At 52.4% G+C, this 18,122-nt stretch overlaps 1 protein-coding gene across 2 annotated transcripts in view; it reads right to left on the bottom strand.

Annotated features, from left to right (window-relative positions):
• The window catches only part of BCORL1 (BCL6 corepressor like 1), a 31,033-nt gene that overhangs the window by 6,353 nt on the left and 6,558 nt on the right, over nt 1-18,122 (bottom strand). For both annotated transcript variants that reach the window (XM_081336927.1, XM_081336926.1), the window contains exons 2-10: nt 13,365-13,497; nt 10,770-10,854; nt 8,324-10,645; nt 6,338-6,476; nt 5,988-6,068; nt 4,303-4,710; nt 2,519-2,739; nt 1,027-1,212; nt 388-554 (exon numbers count right to left, since the gene is read on the bottom strand). In XM_081336927.1, the coding sequence (XP_081193053.1) occupies nt 388-554; nt 1,027-1,212; nt 2,519-2,739; nt 4,303-4,710; nt 5,988-6,068; nt 6,338-6,476; nt 8,324-10,645; nt 10,770-10,854; nt 13,365-13,450 (3,695 nt within the window). In that variant the 5' untranslated portion in view covers nt 13,451-13,497. The remainder of the gene's footprint in view (nt 1-387; nt 555-1,026; nt 1,213-2,518; nt 2,740-4,302; nt 4,711-5,987; nt 6,069-6,337; nt 6,477-8,323; nt 10,646-10,769; nt 10,855-13,364; nt 13,498-18,122) is intronic.

Below are 18,122 nucleotides of genomic sequence, written 5' to 3' on the forward strand. Positions count from 1 at the left end.
CGAATTCCTTTGACTCTGTTTTACCGCCAGGTTTGCCTTGATGGTTAGTAGTTCGGATTCTTACAGAGTGCGTTAGCATGCAATAAGCCTATATATTCATCTGAACTGCCCGGATTCCTGATTTCCTGCCCTTGACGGTCACATGGGTTCTCCAGAATTGGGCCAGTACAACGGATTAGACGTGGATGATGTTCACTCTCAGATTATACCAAATTCACCCAGGGGTCTGGAGGCAAAGTAAAACCTCCTCCCAGCTACCCAAGTTCAATAGGCTTAACCAGGGTGGGCTCTACAGATTCAAAGGTGGCAATCGTGGATCTCAGGTGCCATCTGACGAATGAAAACCTCCCCCCCTCCCCCGCTTCCCCCAGGAGGATGCCAACTTGCCTGGTGCCATCTTGTGCACTGCAGTTCACGTTCGCGCCGTGTTCCAGCAAGATCTGCAGGATGTCGACCCAGCCCCGGGCACAGGCCTCGTGCAGAGCAGTGTAGCCGGCGTTGTCTCGGTGGTTGACGTCGTTGTTCGGTTTCCGCAGGCAGTACATCACCACGTCCTGGGAATGGAAGACCCACCATTTGAACAGCTAAACACAAAGACATAACTGGATGAGAATTTCCACGGCCTGGCTAGATGGCTGTCAAGTGAATTGCACCCGATTTTATGAGGGTTGTTTTTTTTGGCCACAGTTGTCAAGCAAATGGCTGCCGTTGTTAAGTGAATCTGTGGCTGTTAAGCGAATCCAGCTTCCCGCATAAGACTTGACTTGTCAGAAGCTGGCCGGGAAAGTTGCAAATGGCCTCAGGGTGCTACGACGGTCGTAAACGCATGCTGGTTGCCAAGCACCCAAATTTGATCACAGGACCGGTAGGAATGTTGAAATGGTCGTAAGTGTGAGGAACGGTTGCAAGTCACTTTTTTCAGTGCCGTTGTCCCGTCAAACGGTCGTGAAAATGGTTATAAGTCGAGGACTACCTGTAAACGCTGCCCTGCCACCTTGTTGGCTTTCATCTCCCCATGGCGCCTACCTTGTAACCAAGCCGGGCTGCTCTCTGCAGCAACGTTTCCCCAGCGTTTTTGTTCACGATCAGACGTCGAGCTTCGGGGGGCACGGGCGGACTTGCGGGGGTCTCGGGGGCCCTCTCCACATTGTGCTGCCGAGCTTTGCCAAAGGGGCTGTGCTCCCGGGACTTCTTTGGAGAGCGGGACTTGGCCTGGGCACGGGAAGACATGGAATTTGGTTGGAGCAGACAAGTCAAAAGAGGCTTGCTTTCACGGAGGAAGAACAGCAGGATGTTGCCTTGTGTGCCCAACCATCCCTTCTGAATAGTAACAGGCAGAATAAATTATGAACCTGAAATAAATGTACGTCAAGGCTGCTTGTCCTCCTTGCAGTGCCTTGCTAAGTGGTCATTGCATTTCAGAGAACCAATTTCCATGTGCAAATAACAACTTTAGTTAACATTCTTAATTGCTCTGATATATATTTCTTCTTTCATTTTTTCTTTCCTTCTGTCTCTCTCTCTCTCTTTCTTTTTCTTTCTTCTCTCTCTCTCTCTTTCTTTCCCTTTTCTTCTTTGCCACCTTTATTATTTTTACAAATAATCAAGGCAGCAAACATATCCAGCATGCCTTTCTCCTCCTATTTTTCCACAACCACAATCCTGTGGCTTAGAAAGAGAGAGACTGGCCCAAGGTCACCCAGCTGGCTATGGTGGGACTAGAACTCACGGTCTCCCACTTTCTAGCCTGATGCTTTAATCACTACTAGACCATACTGGCTCTCTTTTGGAATGGTTTTTATTCTGTATTTATAGGGTAAAGTAACCTGAAGTATTTGGAAGAGTAGCCATATAGAAATATAGCAAATGAATAAATACAGCCCTCAAAGGATATCAATCCCCAACTTGGTCCCACTGACCGCCCCGCTCCCAACACCTCTCTTTACCTCAAAGGTGCTTTTTCAAAAGGTAACTGGACTTTCTTTGATAAGATGAGATAATCTTTATTGTTATTTTTTTTACTGTGGGCACAACGGCACACATCAAAAATGAAATTTAGTTGCCCGCTCTCAAAGTGAAACACATACATGACGCACACCTAAAACATACTATATACAACATATGTACAGACCCACACCCCTACATATACGTAACAAATAAATATTAAGTACTGTCCATCTTGAATATATAACAGAAGGAAGAAGCTTGAGAGTTCACAAGGTCAATGTTGTATGGAATGAAACTGTGGCTGAATCTGGATGTTCTGCTACGGGTACCACGAAGCCCCCTCCTCCCAGAAGGGAACAAGGAAAACAGGTTGTGAAGGCGTTTCGCTTCTCATGCAAGAAGCTTCTTCAGTTCTGAAACTTTTCAGCCAGCACTGAAGAAGCTTCTTGCATGAGAAGCGAAAGATCTTTTAAGGAAAAACCAAGAAAGTCCAGTTGCCTTTCGAAAAAGCATCGTTGGGACAAGCATGGCCTGGAGACGACTGAGGCTCTCCAGAGACACCTCTCCTTACCTTCCCCTCTTCGCAAATGCCTGACAGGTGTTTGGTTTTGCACTTGCGTTTCCCGGAAGGCTTCTCCAGCCCTTCTTGCATTGGAGCCACATCGGAGTGATCCAACAGGAAGCCATTCTGGAAGTCCAGGTGGCCTTGGAGAGACGGGGAGAGCCTGCTCCTCAAGCAGAGCTCAGAGCCTTTGCCCAGAGTTGAGCTTTTGTGCTTTCTGTACCGGAAGTCTACAGGCAGACCACAAAGAGAGAAAGGTTACAGGTGCCCTCGAAGAAAAGGTTCTGCCCTCCAAAATTTGTCTCATAAAGAGAGGGAGGGTCAAGAAAAAGAAGGAAGGGAGCAGCAACAGCAGAAAACAAAGACCAGGCTGCCTTTTTTTTGAAAATTTGCTCCTTGGGCTCAGCGGCTGACTTGTATAGCGGCCCACTTTGGGCGTGAAATAAATCCTAATCTTTGGAAGAACCCTGACCGTGTGCTGTGATGTACACTCCTACATACGGTATACTATACACACACACACACACACACACACACACACACACACACAAATAGTGGTTGAATTATAGCATACATGTAGGTCAAGGGCTAAATTTCAGACTTTTACATCTGCATTCACTGAATGCAAAAGGAATGTGATTCCAAAGCAAAGGGTTCTGGGAAAACAGGGATGCTCCCTTCAAGTAAAGGCCCAGGAGCAAAGGATTCTGGGGGGGAAAAAAAGCAACTTCCGCCTTCTGACTAAAGCACCCTGCAAGAAATAGAGAGGAGGAAAAACTACAACCCAGAAGTTCCTCGAGGACTCTTCAGAAATCAGGATCAGAATCGGAATACTTCATTTGGCCCAGTGTGATTGACACACAAGGAATCTGTCTCCCGCGCAGAAGATGAAGAAGACGGACGTCATCCCGCCCATTTTCCACCTTCCTAAGCTTGCACCTTCCATGGATCCCCGTTTCCCCATTCCCTCTCTCCCCCCCCCCCCGAATCCCCGCAGCCCTTCCTCTCTGTCTCCCCCGCTGCAGCCTCTTCTGCCTGCGGCTGTCGCGGAACTTGTGCGGGAGAAGCCTGCCCCCTGGTGGCTCTTGCCAACCGGGAGGCTGCGGGCTTCTATTTTCGGACTGAGCGCAAAGCGGCAGAGCCAGGCCCTGCGGTAGCCCGACCTGGGTTGCCTGAGCCGATCTGTAAAAGCCGCCATCTCCCTCCTGCCCAAGATCCTTACGGTTTGAAAAGAATAAGAACAGCAACGCCACAAGGGAGGAAGGGAGAGAGAGAGAGTTGGGGGGGGGGGGAAACGGGGACTCTTTTTCAACTTTCTAAAAACCCTGTTGCCGCCGCTGCTGCTTTTCAACGGCAGGAAGGAGGCTGAGACAGAATGAAATGTTCCAACGTGGTGGGGGAAGGGGAGGGAAGGAGGAGGGGGCCCCCCCTCAATCCTTGGTGGCTGCTGAGGCAGATCGACCTCCAGAGAGGCTCTGCAGAGGGAGCTGGGGTGGGCATCTCTGGGGTGCTGAGGCCTGGAGGCGTGTTGCAATCTCCTGCACAGCTTAGCCAATTCAGGAAGTGGATGGTTTTGTTCTCCAGCTGGCCAAGAGAATCTCCTTTGTGCCGCTGCTTGCGCCTTCCCCAGCCGGCGGCGAGTTAGGAGCCGCCAACCGTCCCTTGCTTGGCCCTCTTCTTCCGACTGGCCAGCCTGACCAGAGGCTGGAAGGCCGGGGACGATGGGAGCTGCAATCCAGCACAGATGGGCAAACGAGCGCGGCCGCCTCCCCCCCCGTGGCCCACCCCTTCACCTGCTTTGGATTTTCGTCTCTTATGGCGGCAGCAGCTCAAGTGGTCTCCTTTGTCCCTTTCGATCAGATATTCTCCGGTTTGGTACTTCCAGCTTTTCTGCCGCCTCCGTTTCTTCCTCTTGACGTGGCTGCTCTCCTCTTCGACTTCCTTGCGGCTCCACAGCTGCCTGCTGGCCTCTCCTGGCCAGAGCAGTCCCTGATTCTTACTCGGGTGAAAAATGCCCCTTTCCGACCGAGAGCGCTCCTTGCAGCCGGAGTGAGGCGAGAGGCGGTGGGACTTGCGTAGCCGGTGATGCTTTGGGGGAAACTCCTCGTCTTCGTCGTTCGCCTCCTCCAGCAGCGGCACCATCTCCTGCCCGGCTCCATCACAGTCTCCTAGCATGCTGGTGGAAGAGCCCCCCATGCTCCCTGCAGGGGGTGGGGTGGGGAAAAGGAAAAACTGTCAAACTGGAAGCACACACTACACCCAGAGGATGTGAGCTTCATCCCTGCTCCACTCTGGGGCGGCTTTATTTGGCTAACAGCATTGTTAGTGCTCCCCGAGCTTTGTTGTTTCCTTGCAGACGTTTCATTACCCAACTAGGTAACATTATCAGTGTTAGAAGGGAATGAGGTGTGCAGGGAAGGAGAGGAGGAGGAGGAGGAGGAAGGCTGTGGGGTCCTTGGTGTTCTCTGAGCTTGGTTGTTTCTTTGGAGACATCTCACTACCCAACTAGGTAACGTCATTAGTGTTAAAAGGGAGAGGGGTTTGCTTTCTCTTTATATACAAGTGACTTGTAAACCCCCTGCCCTTAACGCACTGATGTTGTTACCTACTTGGATCATGAAATGTCTGCAAGGAAACAACCAAGTTCAGAGAGCACCAAGGACCCCACAGTCCTCCTCCCCCTTCTTCATAAACCCCTTATAGGATGGATGGTGTTCCCTAGTTGGGTCATGAAGCCTCTGCAAGAAAACAACCAAGCTCGGAGTTCAACCTTGAGCTACAAAAATTCTCTTCTTCTGGTACCATCATGCTTCCCAAACGCACAAATTGGCTAAAATCCTAGGGGGGGGGAGGGAGAAGAAAATGTATGGTTTCTTTCGAAATCCAACCTATGGAAGGATGTCCAATTCAAAAGGCAGCGTGCTCCAGTTAAGAATGAAAGACCCTCAAATCAAGTTACTTCTCTGGCTTGCACATCATCCTCAACTGTAATGACGCTTGCTTGGTTTTGACTCAAGTGTCTTGTGGGAACATAACCGCTGTGGTTTGTAAAGCGTGAACACAACTACTGCAGTTTCTCCAGCAGACTATGCTTAAGCAAACCACGGTTTAGGGCAAGCTTAAATCCCATTACTGGCTGTTTTGTTTGGTAGCTTTGCCAGGGGACCAAGCGAGGCCCTATCTCTGTGGAGATTCTCTGCCATCCAGGTCGTGGTTGTCCCAAAGTTGCTTTTTCCAAAAGGCAACTGAACTTTCTTGGGTTGTTTTTTCCCCCCTTCAAAAACCTTTTGCTCCTCATCCAAGAAGCGAAAGAAGAACTGAAGCAGCTTCTTGGATGAGAAGCGAAACGTTGCCTTCCACCAACCCCCAAGTCAGGGTGGCCGGATCCTAATCCTAATCCTGCCCTTCTCCCTCTCCTCCACAGTCGCCAGGGATCCCTTGGCCTTTGACCCAGGCATCTCCTGGGTCAGCCACCAACCTGACTGGCTGCGTGTCCGACTGCTCAGCACGATGGGGATGAAGTCTCTGAAATTGTTCTTGGCTTTCTTCTCCACGTAAGCTGAAGGAATAATAAAAAAAAAATGAATACAAGCGCAAGAGGTCTCAGGAAACGGCCACTGGAGAGGGGGCTTCGTTTGGGGACCTGGAAAGTTCGGTTATTCTCTGCCCCGTCCAAAATCCCAAGAAAGAGCTCCGGGTGCCCAAAGGGATCCCTCTAGCAATCTACTGGAGAAGCTGGCTCGATCTTCCAAGGGGCTCCTCGGATGGACGGGACAGGCCTGGATAGGAGAAGGAACGGCCACTCCCCAGCTTTTGAGACCCCCATACCTTCCTCGCAGATGTGCCCCCGGTGGCCTGGGGACAACTTCCGGCGTTTGCGCTTGGCACGGAGGTTCCCCCGCTCCTTCAGACAGCCCAGCCGGCCCTCATCCGCCACCTCGTGAAGGTGCCCGTGATGCTTCCGCCACTGTGGGTGCAAACAGAAGAGACCAGCCAGCTGTGAGCCTGGGCAAGTTCCTCGCTCTGTGGGTTTTTAAATCGGTTTGAATTCTTTTGCACCCCGGATGTTCTTTAACTACAGGTGGTCCTCGGCTTACGACCAAAATTTTTGTCGCTAAGCGAGACAGTTGGGAAGTGAGCTTTGCCTCCTTTTGCCATCTTCCTTGCCACAAGTTGTTAAGTCAATGACTGCAGGTGCTAAGTTAGCAACATGGATGTTAAGTGATAATCTGGCTTCCCCATGGACTTTGCTCATCAGAAGGCGTCAAAAGGGGGTCGCAGGATGGCGGGACGCTGTGACCGTCATAAACATGAGCCAGCTGCCAAGCGCTTGAATTTTGCTCACGTGACCATGGGGATGCCAGTTATTAAATGCTGTAGTAACTTTGAACGGTCAATAAACAGTTTTAAGTTGAGGATTACCTATACCAGGGGTAGGCAACCTTGGCTCTTTTATGACTGGTGGACTTCAACTCCCAGAATTCATGAGTCAGCTACGCTGAGGGGAAAGAGAGGGGTTTCCAAGCTGAGCCATGCTGGCTCAGGAATTCTGGGAGTTGAAGTCCACGAGTCATAAACGAGCCAAGGTTGCCTACCCAACCTATACATTCCCATTCTGTACAGAAATCCCACAACTTGCTGCCAGCATCAACTTCCCATCGTCCTGTGCGCTCCCATAGAGAGGGCCTCCTTAGGGTGCCGCCGGTTAGGGAGTGCCGTCGGGTGATCCCCAGAGGGAGGGCATTTTTGTGGGCGCGCCTGCCCTTTGGAATGATTTACTTGTGGAACTCCGGACCACCCCCGATCTGCGTTCATTTCGCCGGGACCTGAAAACCTGGCTTTTCGATCTATCAGGCCTGGACTGAAGGGGTTTTAGCTTTTTAATATTGTTTTTAATTGTTGGGCTTTAATTAATTTAATTCATTTTAATTTTATATAATCTTTTTATATTGTCTTTTATATGCTGCCCTGTAAACCGCCCTGAGTCCTTCGGGAATAGGGCGGTATAGAAAACTAATTAAATAATTAAATAAAAATAAAATAAACTTCGCACAACACAGCGGCACCCTTCCCCAAGGGCCCTAAGGTCATGCTTAGAATCGCATGCCGCCTCAGGGCAATACAGGCCGTCCTTGACTTACGAACGTTTGCTTACGGACCGTTTGATTTTACAACGGACACTGAAACATGCAACCTATGACCGTTTTTCACACTTACGACCGTTGCAGCATCCCCCAGGCTCGCGTGATCAAAATTCAGACGCCTGGCCACCGGCTCGTACTTATGACTGTTGCAGTGTCCCGGGGTCACGCGATCCCTTTCTGCCACCTTCTGACCAGCAAAGTCAGAGGGGGAAGCCAGATTGACTTAACAACGGGGTAACCAATTTGGCAACTGCAGTCATTCCCTTAACAAACCTGACAAGGAAAGTCCCAAAACTTGCATAACGAATTTCTCGCTCAGCAACGTAAATTCTGGACTCAGTTGTGCTCGTAAGTCGAGGCCTACCTGTACACTGTTAATTAAATCACAGCCTGAGGATCCTCCTTCTTGGAAAGTCGGGCTAAATGGCCCAACGTAGAGGAGCTGAGCAAGAACGGTGAACTATAAACATCAGCCCAGCTGCGTGGCGAACAAGCGAGGAGCACTGTGTCCATTTTTCATTTAAGAAAAAAACGGTGCCAAACCTCCAAGAACTTCTGTTTCCTTTCTGGCCCTGCCATTGTTCTCCCCCCACTCCCGCCCCCAGTCCATCCTGCAGGCCCCCAACCCCTCTGCCTCCGACTCCCCTCTTGCGCCAGCCCTGCCACCCACCTTGCGGCTGTGCTGATTCTGGCTGCTCGCCTTGCAGGGAGGCCCCAGTTCTTCTCCCGCGCGGCTCTTCGGCTTCTTGTGGGCCGGCCGATCTGGCCCCTCGTGATGCCGCTTAGATTTGCACGGGAAGCCCCCCTCGACCTTGATGTGGGCCATCCCCTTGAGCTTGGCTTTCGGAGGGTCCCTCAGGGTGGACCCCGCGTGCAGGCAAGTGGCCGAGGCAAAGGGGGGCTCAAGCTCCCCCCGCTCCTTCTTGATCCGGCTGAGGTCCACCTGATGCCCGGGGCAGGGGGGCATCTCGGCACTCAGTGGGTTGCGGGAAGCCTCGCCTCGCCGCTCTCGGCACTGCTGCTCGGCAGGGGAGGCCGACTCCGCGGTGACCCGGAGGCTTGCCTGGCTAGCTAAGGGCAGGCCATGGGGCAGATGGGCAGTCAAGAATGGGCTCTTCGCTTTGGAGTCCCCGGAGTGCTTGTGGGCGCAACCCTCCGGGAGAGCTTCGGGTGGGGGCAGAGCGCTCTCGGCGGCCGAACCCACCTCTCGTCGGTCGAGGCCCTTTGCCTCGGGCGGGCTGGCCTGGAGAGCTGGCGAGACGCACAAAGGGCTTTCAGTGCTGGGCAGGGCTGCCTTACAGCCCTTGCCCTGGGAGGGGGCTTCGGGGGGCTTCTGGACCACCGGGGTAGCTTCTGCCAGCTGCCCAGCAGGGCACACAGCTGGTTCACTGGGGCCAGGGGTCTTAGCGGGCCTGACCGGATTAGGGAGCGCCGAGATGCCAATGGAAAGCAGGGTGCCCGGGTGGTAATGGGACCACCCGATGGGCAGGAGTTGGGGGCTGGCAGGCTTCCTGTTGACCGAACACCGAGAGTAAATGTTTGCTTGGCTGGGATTCCAGACGGAGAGTTCTTTGGAAGGGCGTAACGGGGCAGCCAGAGTGCACCTCACGGGGTCGGCTTGTCCCTCTGCCCCACCTTTTTCCCCAGAAGGTAGCCCGGCGCTCCGGGGCTCTCCCTGATCGATAATGCAGATGGGCTCCTGCTTCGGAAGATGGCGGGGGTCCCTGCTGCTTAAGTCGGCCCCGGAATCCTTGCTCAACAAGACCGACGCTGGCACTGGGTTGGCCACCCCCATGTAGGTGCCTGGGATGGTGCCAATGAAGGCCGTGGGGTTCTTCACCCACGTGCTCTGCTCCCCATTGCGCAGCAGCTCTGGGAAGATGACAAAGGGTGAGGTGGCGGCCTGGGCCACCCGTTGACTCTTGGAGAAGACCGGCGTGAGCAGAGCTTTGCCACTGGGGTGCACCGGGGTCAGCACGGGCATGGGGGGCGTCTTGCGCTGGCTCGGCGGAGGCAGCTTCTGGCGGTTCGACTTGGAGGACAGATCCAGAGGCATCTCGCTGCATTCCGGGGAAGAGACCATCTCACGTTCCAGCTGCGGGGGGGACTTCAGCGGGGAGATGGATGCCAGGACCCCCGCCGCAAGCCGCTCGGGGACGCGGGGCAGCACAGTGGCAGGACCTGAGAGGGGGACAGCGCTGGCACAGGGGGCTGCCAAGGCAGGGGTGCTGGAGGCCAGTTCTGGGCCGATGGCAGGAGGGCCCGAGCCTGGGGTCGCAGGGGTGCTACTGTTTTCTCCGGAAGATGGAGGGCAGCTTAACTGAGCAGCCTCGACACAGGCTGCTTTGGGGTCAGCAGCCAGGGGTCTGCTCACGGAGAAAGCGTACGGATAGGGGTGAAGACCGGGCAGGCAAGGGTCTTGTTGGAAGGAAGATAAGACCGGGAGGGCAAGGGCGGGCGAGACCCCCAGCGTGTTGGAAAGAGAAGGAACGTAAACCAGGGGCTGGCTGGGAGCGAGGACGGTGGCTCCTGGGGGCAGAGAGAGGGACATTTTTTGCATAGGGGGGGCCTGGGAGGTCGAAAAACAGACGCTCTTCAGGGTGTAGGTGGTGGGAGCCGGGGCCGCCGTACTGCAACTGCTGGTGCTGGTAGCAGTTATGGGGTTGACGGAGGCACCGGGCGCTGGCAGAGCCTTCTCTTTTCCCATCTGTTCACTCTCCAGAGTTTTGGGGCAAAACGGGGTCACCTCCCTCGCCTCTCCAGCAGAGGGCCACGGGCCGTCCAGGCTGCGGCTACTGCCGTTGTCCGGCTGGGGCGCTTCTGGCTCTTGAAGCTTGCCAGTCTTGGCATCGCTGCCCTTCAAGGCCTTCTGAGCACCGTCCGGCTCGTGAGCCTGCTCCCGAAGTTGGGGGCCGGGTTCTTCCTCCACGGTGCCCTCCGGTTCAAACCCTTCGGCGCCCCCACCGCTTCCCGAAACTGCTGTGATCTCCACCTGGGAAGGCGAGAGAGGATGAGGACCGTGGCAGTTCAGCCCCCTTCGGGTAGAGGAGGGCAGAGGGCATTCTCTGAGCATTCCCAGCCTCCTTCCCTCTTCCTTCCCCGACCCACCATCTCACCTTGGGAAAACTGTTGCAGAACTCAGGCGAGCCCAGGTGCTGGGAACTGCTGGTGTCAGATTCTTCATCAGAAAGTGGGGCTCTCCTACGGTGGGGGGAGGGGGAGAAAGAAAAAGAAGAGAGAAACCTGGAAAAATTATCCAGAGCGGTGGGGCTGAAGTCACTGATCTGGCCGGTGTAGTATGTCCGGGGCCAAAGTCGCATCCGGAGCCACAAGCTTTTCAACCGCCTTATCTTAAAAGGGGATCAAGTCAGGAAGAAATAGTCTCTGGCTGATAGAATATTTGTAGCTCAGGATTGAAATGAGGGATCCTGGGTGCTCTCTGAGCTGGGTGTTTTTCTTGCAGGTGTTTCACGACCCAACTAGGGAACATCATCAGTGCTACAAGGGAGTGGGCTTTGTGAGAGGAGGAGGGAGGAGGAGACGGAGACTGTGGGGTCCATGGTGCTCTCTGAGCTTGCAGGTGTTTCGTTACCCAAATAGGTAACATCAGTGTTAGAAAGGAATATGATTTATAGAACGGAGGAGGAGGAGGAGGAGGAGGAGGAGACTGTGGGGTCCATGGTGCTCTCTGAGCTTGCAGGTGTTTCGTTACCCAAATAGGTAACATCAGTGTTAGAAAGGAATATGATTTATAGAACGGAGGAGGAGGAGGAGAAGGAGGAGGAGGAGACTGTGGGGTCCATGGTGCTCTCTGAGCTTGCAGGTGTTTCGTTACCCAAATAGGTAACATCAGTGTTAGAAAGGAATATGATTTATAGAACGGAGGAGGAGGAGGAGAAGGAGGAGGAGGAGACTGTGGGGTCCATGGTGCTCTCTGAGCTTGCAGGTTTTTCGTTACCCAAATAGGTAACATCAGTGTTAGAAAGGAATATGATTTATAGAACGGAGGAGGAGGAGGAGAAGGAGGAGGAGGAGGAGGAGGAGGAGGAGGAGGAGGAGATGGAGACTGTGGGGTCCATAGTGCTCTCTGAGCTTGCAGGTGTTTTGTTACCTAACTAGGTAACATCCTCAGTGCACTGGTTTGATATTGAAACCTAGTACCCCACAGTCCTCCTCCTCCCTTTTATAAACCATTCTGAATAGAAAGCCGTTCTTAAGCCAGAGCGTCCAACAACTTTCTCAGGCTCCTGAAAGGTGTGCCAGATTGGGAATGGCTACAGATTGGGGAAGACCATTTCAAAAGTCATTTCAGCCAGCCTGAGCTTATGTGGCTTGTAAAATGGGTCATAAAATAAAGAAACGTATTCCTCAAAAGTTCGCCGCACCCTGGAGAGTTTAAACAGGCGCAAAACATCCCTTTGCCTCCGCAAAAGTTACCTTCCGCAAACTCTGGCGCTTCTGCAGCCTCCACAACGGCCACTTGGGGTTTCTAATGTTTAGATCCAATTTTAGAAGTGCTATTTTGTCAGGGCGCACAGGCGTTTGGGAAGGCAGGGATGCTCACGCATTTTGAAGAGTGGAATATTAAACGTTACTTTAAAGCATGATGATTCTTGTGGGGTGGAACATCAAAGGAGGTAGGGGTGTGTCTGTGTGTGTGTGTGGCCTTAGTTCAAATCCTGACTCAGCCAGGCAGCTGAAGCTTCGCCTACATTGCAGGGTTGCTGTGAGAGTAAGGGAAACGGAAGAGAAACAGAGCAACCATTGTCGTCGCTTTTAGTGAGATGGGCAGCTGCAAATAATCCTCAACTTACAATAGCTTACTTAGTGACTGTCTGAAGTTACGACATGACTGAAAAAAAGTGACTTTAAGACAATTTTTCACACTTAGTGACTGTTGCAACATCCCCATGGCCACGTAATCAATATTCAGCCGCTTGGCATCTGACTCATATTTATGACAGTGGCAGTGTCAGGTGATCTCCTTTTTACGACCTTCTGACAAGCAATGGGGAAGCCAGATTCACTTAACAACCATGTTACTAATGTAACAATTGCCGTGATTTCACTGAATAACTGGGCAAGGAAGGTCGTAAAATGGGGCAAAATTCGCTTAACAACAGAAATTTTGAGCTCATTTGTGGTCGTAAGTTGAGGACTACTATACCGGGATTTTTTTCCCCCCAATTTACATTATATGTGTGCATGTGCACCTTCGCACCTTCACAGACCTGTTGGTTTTGCCTTCCAACACAGTCCCAGTTTCTCATGCAGCTCCTTGGGAAAATTAATTGCCCACCAGTTTTAAAAAGCTTCTGCTTGAGAAGGCCAATGCGCACGAACACACGTCAACGAAAAACCCCAATTATTTTGCAAGCAGCTTGACAGTATTTGGCATCTCCCGAATGGGACAACTCGATGCAGCCATCTTCACCGTGGCCAGCAATTCAATTTAATGATTTAAAATCATTTTAATTTGTGCCATTCGCGTTTCATTCTGTCCCTCCTTCTGCCTCCTTTCTTTAATGATTCTATTCCCCCCCCCCCGCTATTTCTTTGCTATTAGTGTAACTCTTGTCCCGGGGCGAGTTGCCGCAGACCCTGGGATTCTGGTTCACAGATGAATTCAGTGGGAAGGAGAGGAGGCCATGGGAGGCAACATCCCCGAAGAGAAACGAGAAACGAGTGCTTTGCAGAACGCCCGGCCCCACCTTTCTTCGTTGAGGCTGCACGTGTGAAGCCGCTCGGCACCCGTCCAGTTGTGCACCCCGCTGTACAGAGGTGCCGCAGAGATCATGACAGCCGCTCCACACCAAGCACGTCCGGTTCAGTCAGGGGCTCCGCCTGGAATGGCAAAATAAACACACACCGTTGTCGGGCTCGGATTCCAGCGTTGCTGCCTGCTGGATCGGCAGTTCCCAAAGCAAAGGGAAGCCCATTTGCAACACCCCGCCAGCTAGGCGGAGACGCTGCTCTGCACCCAGAGAAGGGTGGAAGCAAAACAGTGAACTGCCCGTTGGTTTAGCGACTGTTCAAAGTTACGGCGGCACTGAAAAAACGTGACGTAGGACCGTTCTTCACAAGGGACGACCGTTGCAGCGTCCCCAGGATTGCGTGATCAAAATTCAGACGCTTGGCGACCGGCTCATATTTATGACCGTTGCTGTGTCTCAAGGTCACGTGATCCGCTTTTGCGACCCTTTGGACAAGCCGAGTCAACGGGGAAAGCCAGATTATTAAGAACTTCCGCAATTCACTTCACGACCGTGGCAAGAAAGGTGGTAAAACTCAACTTAAATGTCTCACTTAACAACAGAAATTTTGGGCTCTGTTGTGGTCATTAAGGCGGGGATTATCTGCAGTGCAGCCAAACACTGAAGGCATCCCGGCCCCTCCAATGCTAAAACAGGCCCTGGGAAATCAGGAATTGCATTTGGACCGCACATTCTTCAACTGAAATTCACTTCAGGGAAGAAACTATCCGAGCAGCTGAAGATTTGAGCTGTGCAAGATCTGAGCTGTCAAATCTGCAACTCGGAGCAGCTCTGGGAACCGATTAAAAGCCACTTGGTTCTCCCGAGATGGAGAGCTGGCGCTGCTTCAAGACTCACAAGGAATTCAGACCCAGGGACATCCGGCATGGCTTCACATGTACTTCTTTTTCCCTGCCTGGGAATAACCAGCATTGAGGGTTTTAACATATCTGGAGAGCGCCAGGCTGGGAAATGCTAGAGACGGTTTATGGATGTCAGCTTGGAGCTAAGGGGGCAGAGGCTGGGATAAGTGGGGTGATTTTGCTACAAAAGAAAACCAAATGACAAAAGAGAGCATCAGGCATGTTTCCTTCATTAGTTCGGAACAGATGTGAAGTGTGTATTGTTATGGTAAATAAAAGAATGAAGGAAAACCAGTCTATTTTACTGGCCCAGGGAAAGGCATCCCAGTGGTAGCTTTGGGCCAGCTATTCCTTTAACCCGTGTGTGTGTGTGTGTGTGTGTGTGTGTGTGTGTGTGTCCAAACCTGGCAACTTTTAAGACTTGTGGACTTCCAATTCCCAGAATTCCTCAGCCAGCTTAAGACTGCCACGTTTGGAGACCCCTCTTTTAGCCCAACTGACCTTACAGGAGAATCCTCCCCTCGGCCCTCCCTTCTGCCCCTCCGGAGACCGGTGGGTCGAGACTACGAGACTACGAAACCTCAAAAATAGAAATAAAACAGGGAGAGGGGAGGGCGAACCGAGGCAGACCCTCCCTCTGACGCATGACCCGGTCCTTTCATGAGGCCCCCGTGGAAAGGCAAGGTCTTACCAGAAGGAAGAGGGGAACAGCATCAGATGAAGGCACAGCTCCAGCCCCAGCAGAACCCTAACCCACAGTCTGGAGAGGGGTGGTGGGGGGCAGCAAAAGGGGGGTCCCTGGCAGACACCCCCCCCTAAAAAAAAAAGAGAGGCCGCTAGAAGCAGAAAAGGGAAGCCGCCTCACCAGCTGCACCGAGACACGTTGGTTAGTAAGGCATGCACCAAAAACGGAGATGGTAGCAGCAGCGCATTCTTCTTTCGTTTCTCCCAGGGAATGAGCCAGACAGAAGCGTTCCCAGGAAGCTGCGAAAGAAGCAGCAGCAGCAGCAGCAGCAGCGCAGCAGCCCTCCCAAGCTGAGCAGAATCCAAACATCTGAAAGGGGGCGGGCCGTGGCGAGAGGGAAGAACACACACGCACACAGCCGAGAGTGTGCACATGGGTGCACAAAGCTATGGCATCACAAGGGCATGTTTTTAAGAAGACTCGGGGCGGGGGGGGTGGTGGAGTTTCCTGGGAAGCGGGCAGCAGGAATGGGAGGTGCCCAGCCCGGAGGCTCCCCCAAAGGAATTTGCAGAGGACCAAGGCCGCTGAGAAGACACCCCAATGAGAGAGAGGCTCTCGTCGCAACTGGGAGAGAGGGGGAGACCCTCTGGGGAATGCCCACCACCTGTGGACCCTCCTCTTTTCCTGGGGTCAGTCACATGGCTGAGCAAGAGGTCAGAGGAGCCAGATGTCCCTTGCCCAATCTTTTCAGGGAGGAAGGCATGGATGGTGCCCACATGAAAAACGGAGAGGAGGAGGAGAGGAGGAGAGGAGAGGAGAGGAGAGGAGAGGAGAGGAGAGGAGAGGAGAGGAGAGGAGAGGAGAGGAGAGGAGAAGAGAGGAGAGGAGAGAAGAGAAGAGCTCAAGTGCTTTGGACTTAAGAAAGATGAGTTTAAGAAATCTTTGTTCTTGGGGAGAGGGGAATGAACCAACTCCTTGATTCTTTTGCAAGGGTCAACATCACCCCCTGAATTGAACAAATCATGGTTTTTGCAAGGAATCCCCTTGAGTTGGCACCTCTCCTGTTAGAACAAGGCTGGGGAGATTTCAGCCAGATTCATTTCAGGATGCAGAAGATGACTTCAACCAAAGCTGAAGTCAGAAAGGAAAGGAAAGGAAAGGAAAGGAAAGGAAAGGAAAGGAAAGGAAAGGAAAGGAAAGAATTTAAAAAGGAAAGGAAAGGGAAGGGAAGGGAAGGGAAGCTAAAGAGAAGTAGAGGGAAGAGCTAGGGGTGACCTAATCCTTCCAATATTGGAGAGGCCATCACAGAGAGGAGGGGGTTGATCTATTCCCCAAGCACCTGAGGGCAGGACCGTAAATAATAGGTGAAAGATCATTAAAGAGAGGAGCCAACCTAGAACGAAGGAGAAATTTTCTGTCAATGAAAACCGTCAGTGGAACCACTTGTTATCCAGAATGGTATAGCAGGGTTGAGCAGGGGTGGGTGGGACTCCAAGGTCCCCAAGACCTGCAAGGTCCTTTCCAACTCTAGTATTCTGTATTCTACGTACTTCAGGATTACACACACACAGAGAGAGAGGATTATTTGCTGGTTGTCCATGTGCATTTTTCTTATTTATCTTTTCAGGGGCTTTCCCAGACCAGGCTGCATCTAACTCATCCCTCATCATCAACGGAAGTTGGCTTTCCCAGTGTTCTCCATCCCCGTTTCAGTCTAAGACCAGGGGTCCTCAAGCGTGGCAACTTTAAGACTTGTGGACTTCAACTCCCAGAATTCCACAAGTCTTGAAGTCCACAAGTCTTGAAGTTGCCAGGTTTGAAGACCCCTGGTCTAGACAGTAAGCTGGCAGAGCCGTTCTATTAAGAATATCTGAAAGCCCGTCACCTAAGCTACGTCTCTGGTGCAAAACGCTTGCAAGGAAGAGATCGGGAGGAACAAAAGGGATTGAAGTAGTTGATCCAGAGAGGCAGGTGGAAGAACACCCAGGCGTGACTCAGAGCCTGCTTTGACAGGACAGCGGGAACCACAAGCTAGCTAGCCTCCCAATATTAGCCGTGCCAGATATATGGAGCCAGCCTGCCTGTTGTACAAACTCCCAAGCCACAGTTCAGTTCATCCTGCCGGAAGCCTGTCTTACAAACATCACCAGAAGGGATAATGCCGGCTGAACAGACAGGTGAGGTTTAAAACAGGGTAGGCAAACAAACCAACAACAAACAAATAAAAACAAGGCGAGGGACTGGCTTCAGCGAAGAAGGGCAAAGCTCTGGTTCAAAATTCTTTCAAGGGGTTGCAAGTGCCGCTCAGACTTCAAACCGAGAGCTTCCCAATGCACCAGGTGGGGAGGGACGAGGGAGGAAAAGGCGCCTAGAATTCCTGAGAAGCCACCTGGGTGGAGAAAGCGGGCACCGAGGCTCTTGAGCTAGCTGGCCGCGGGTCTGACTTCAATGGAAGAAGGGCTGCCAAAGTCCCAACTGAAAGGCAACAGCCCCACATGGGCTTATCTGAGGCTAATGAATGGGAGGTGGAGATAGCTTTGCTGCACAGCAAAGCAATTACGCCCACCCTCTTCCGAAAGACTGGGAGAGGTGCAGACAGTATGGACGTATAGATTTTTCAAAGCCGAATGGAGAAACATCTCCACTTTACCTAATTTCAGCTGCTCCCGCCAGGTCTGAAAGCAAAGTCTGAAGGGCGAGGGGAGATGCCTACACAGCCCAGAAAACTTCTCCACCTTTGATCTCCCAACTCCTCGTTAGGCTAGAAGATCCTCCTGGTGGATCAGCCAAGGCCCATATAGCCCATATATACTGCCTATACTTTACCATGCCAGGTGTTGCTGAATACAGCCACTCCTACAGCCACATTCCAGACGGCACTACGAATAGCCCAGCGGGCCCCCTGCCCCAATTTCACCCAGCCGAGCAACCAAGTCCAGTTCTGCAACCCCACACGGCTGGGTGAGTTGTTGACAGAACAGCAAGATGCTCTTAAAGCAAGCATTTCCTCAAGAGGGGGCTCCAAACGCAACTGCGGTGGGTCACGAGTCCACACTTCCGAAGCGAAATAATCCACAGGGAGGCAAAGGCCCGTAAGGCCAGAATTCTTGCCAAGAACTAGCAAGAACTCAGTGGGTCATCTAGGCCTGGAGGATTTGTAAGAGTTCT

Source organism: Vipera berus, assembly GCF_964194415.1.
Source record: "Vipera berus genome assembly, chromosome: 11".
NCBI lineage: Eukaryota > Metazoa > Chordata > Lepidosauria > Squamata > Viperidae > Vipera > Vipera berus.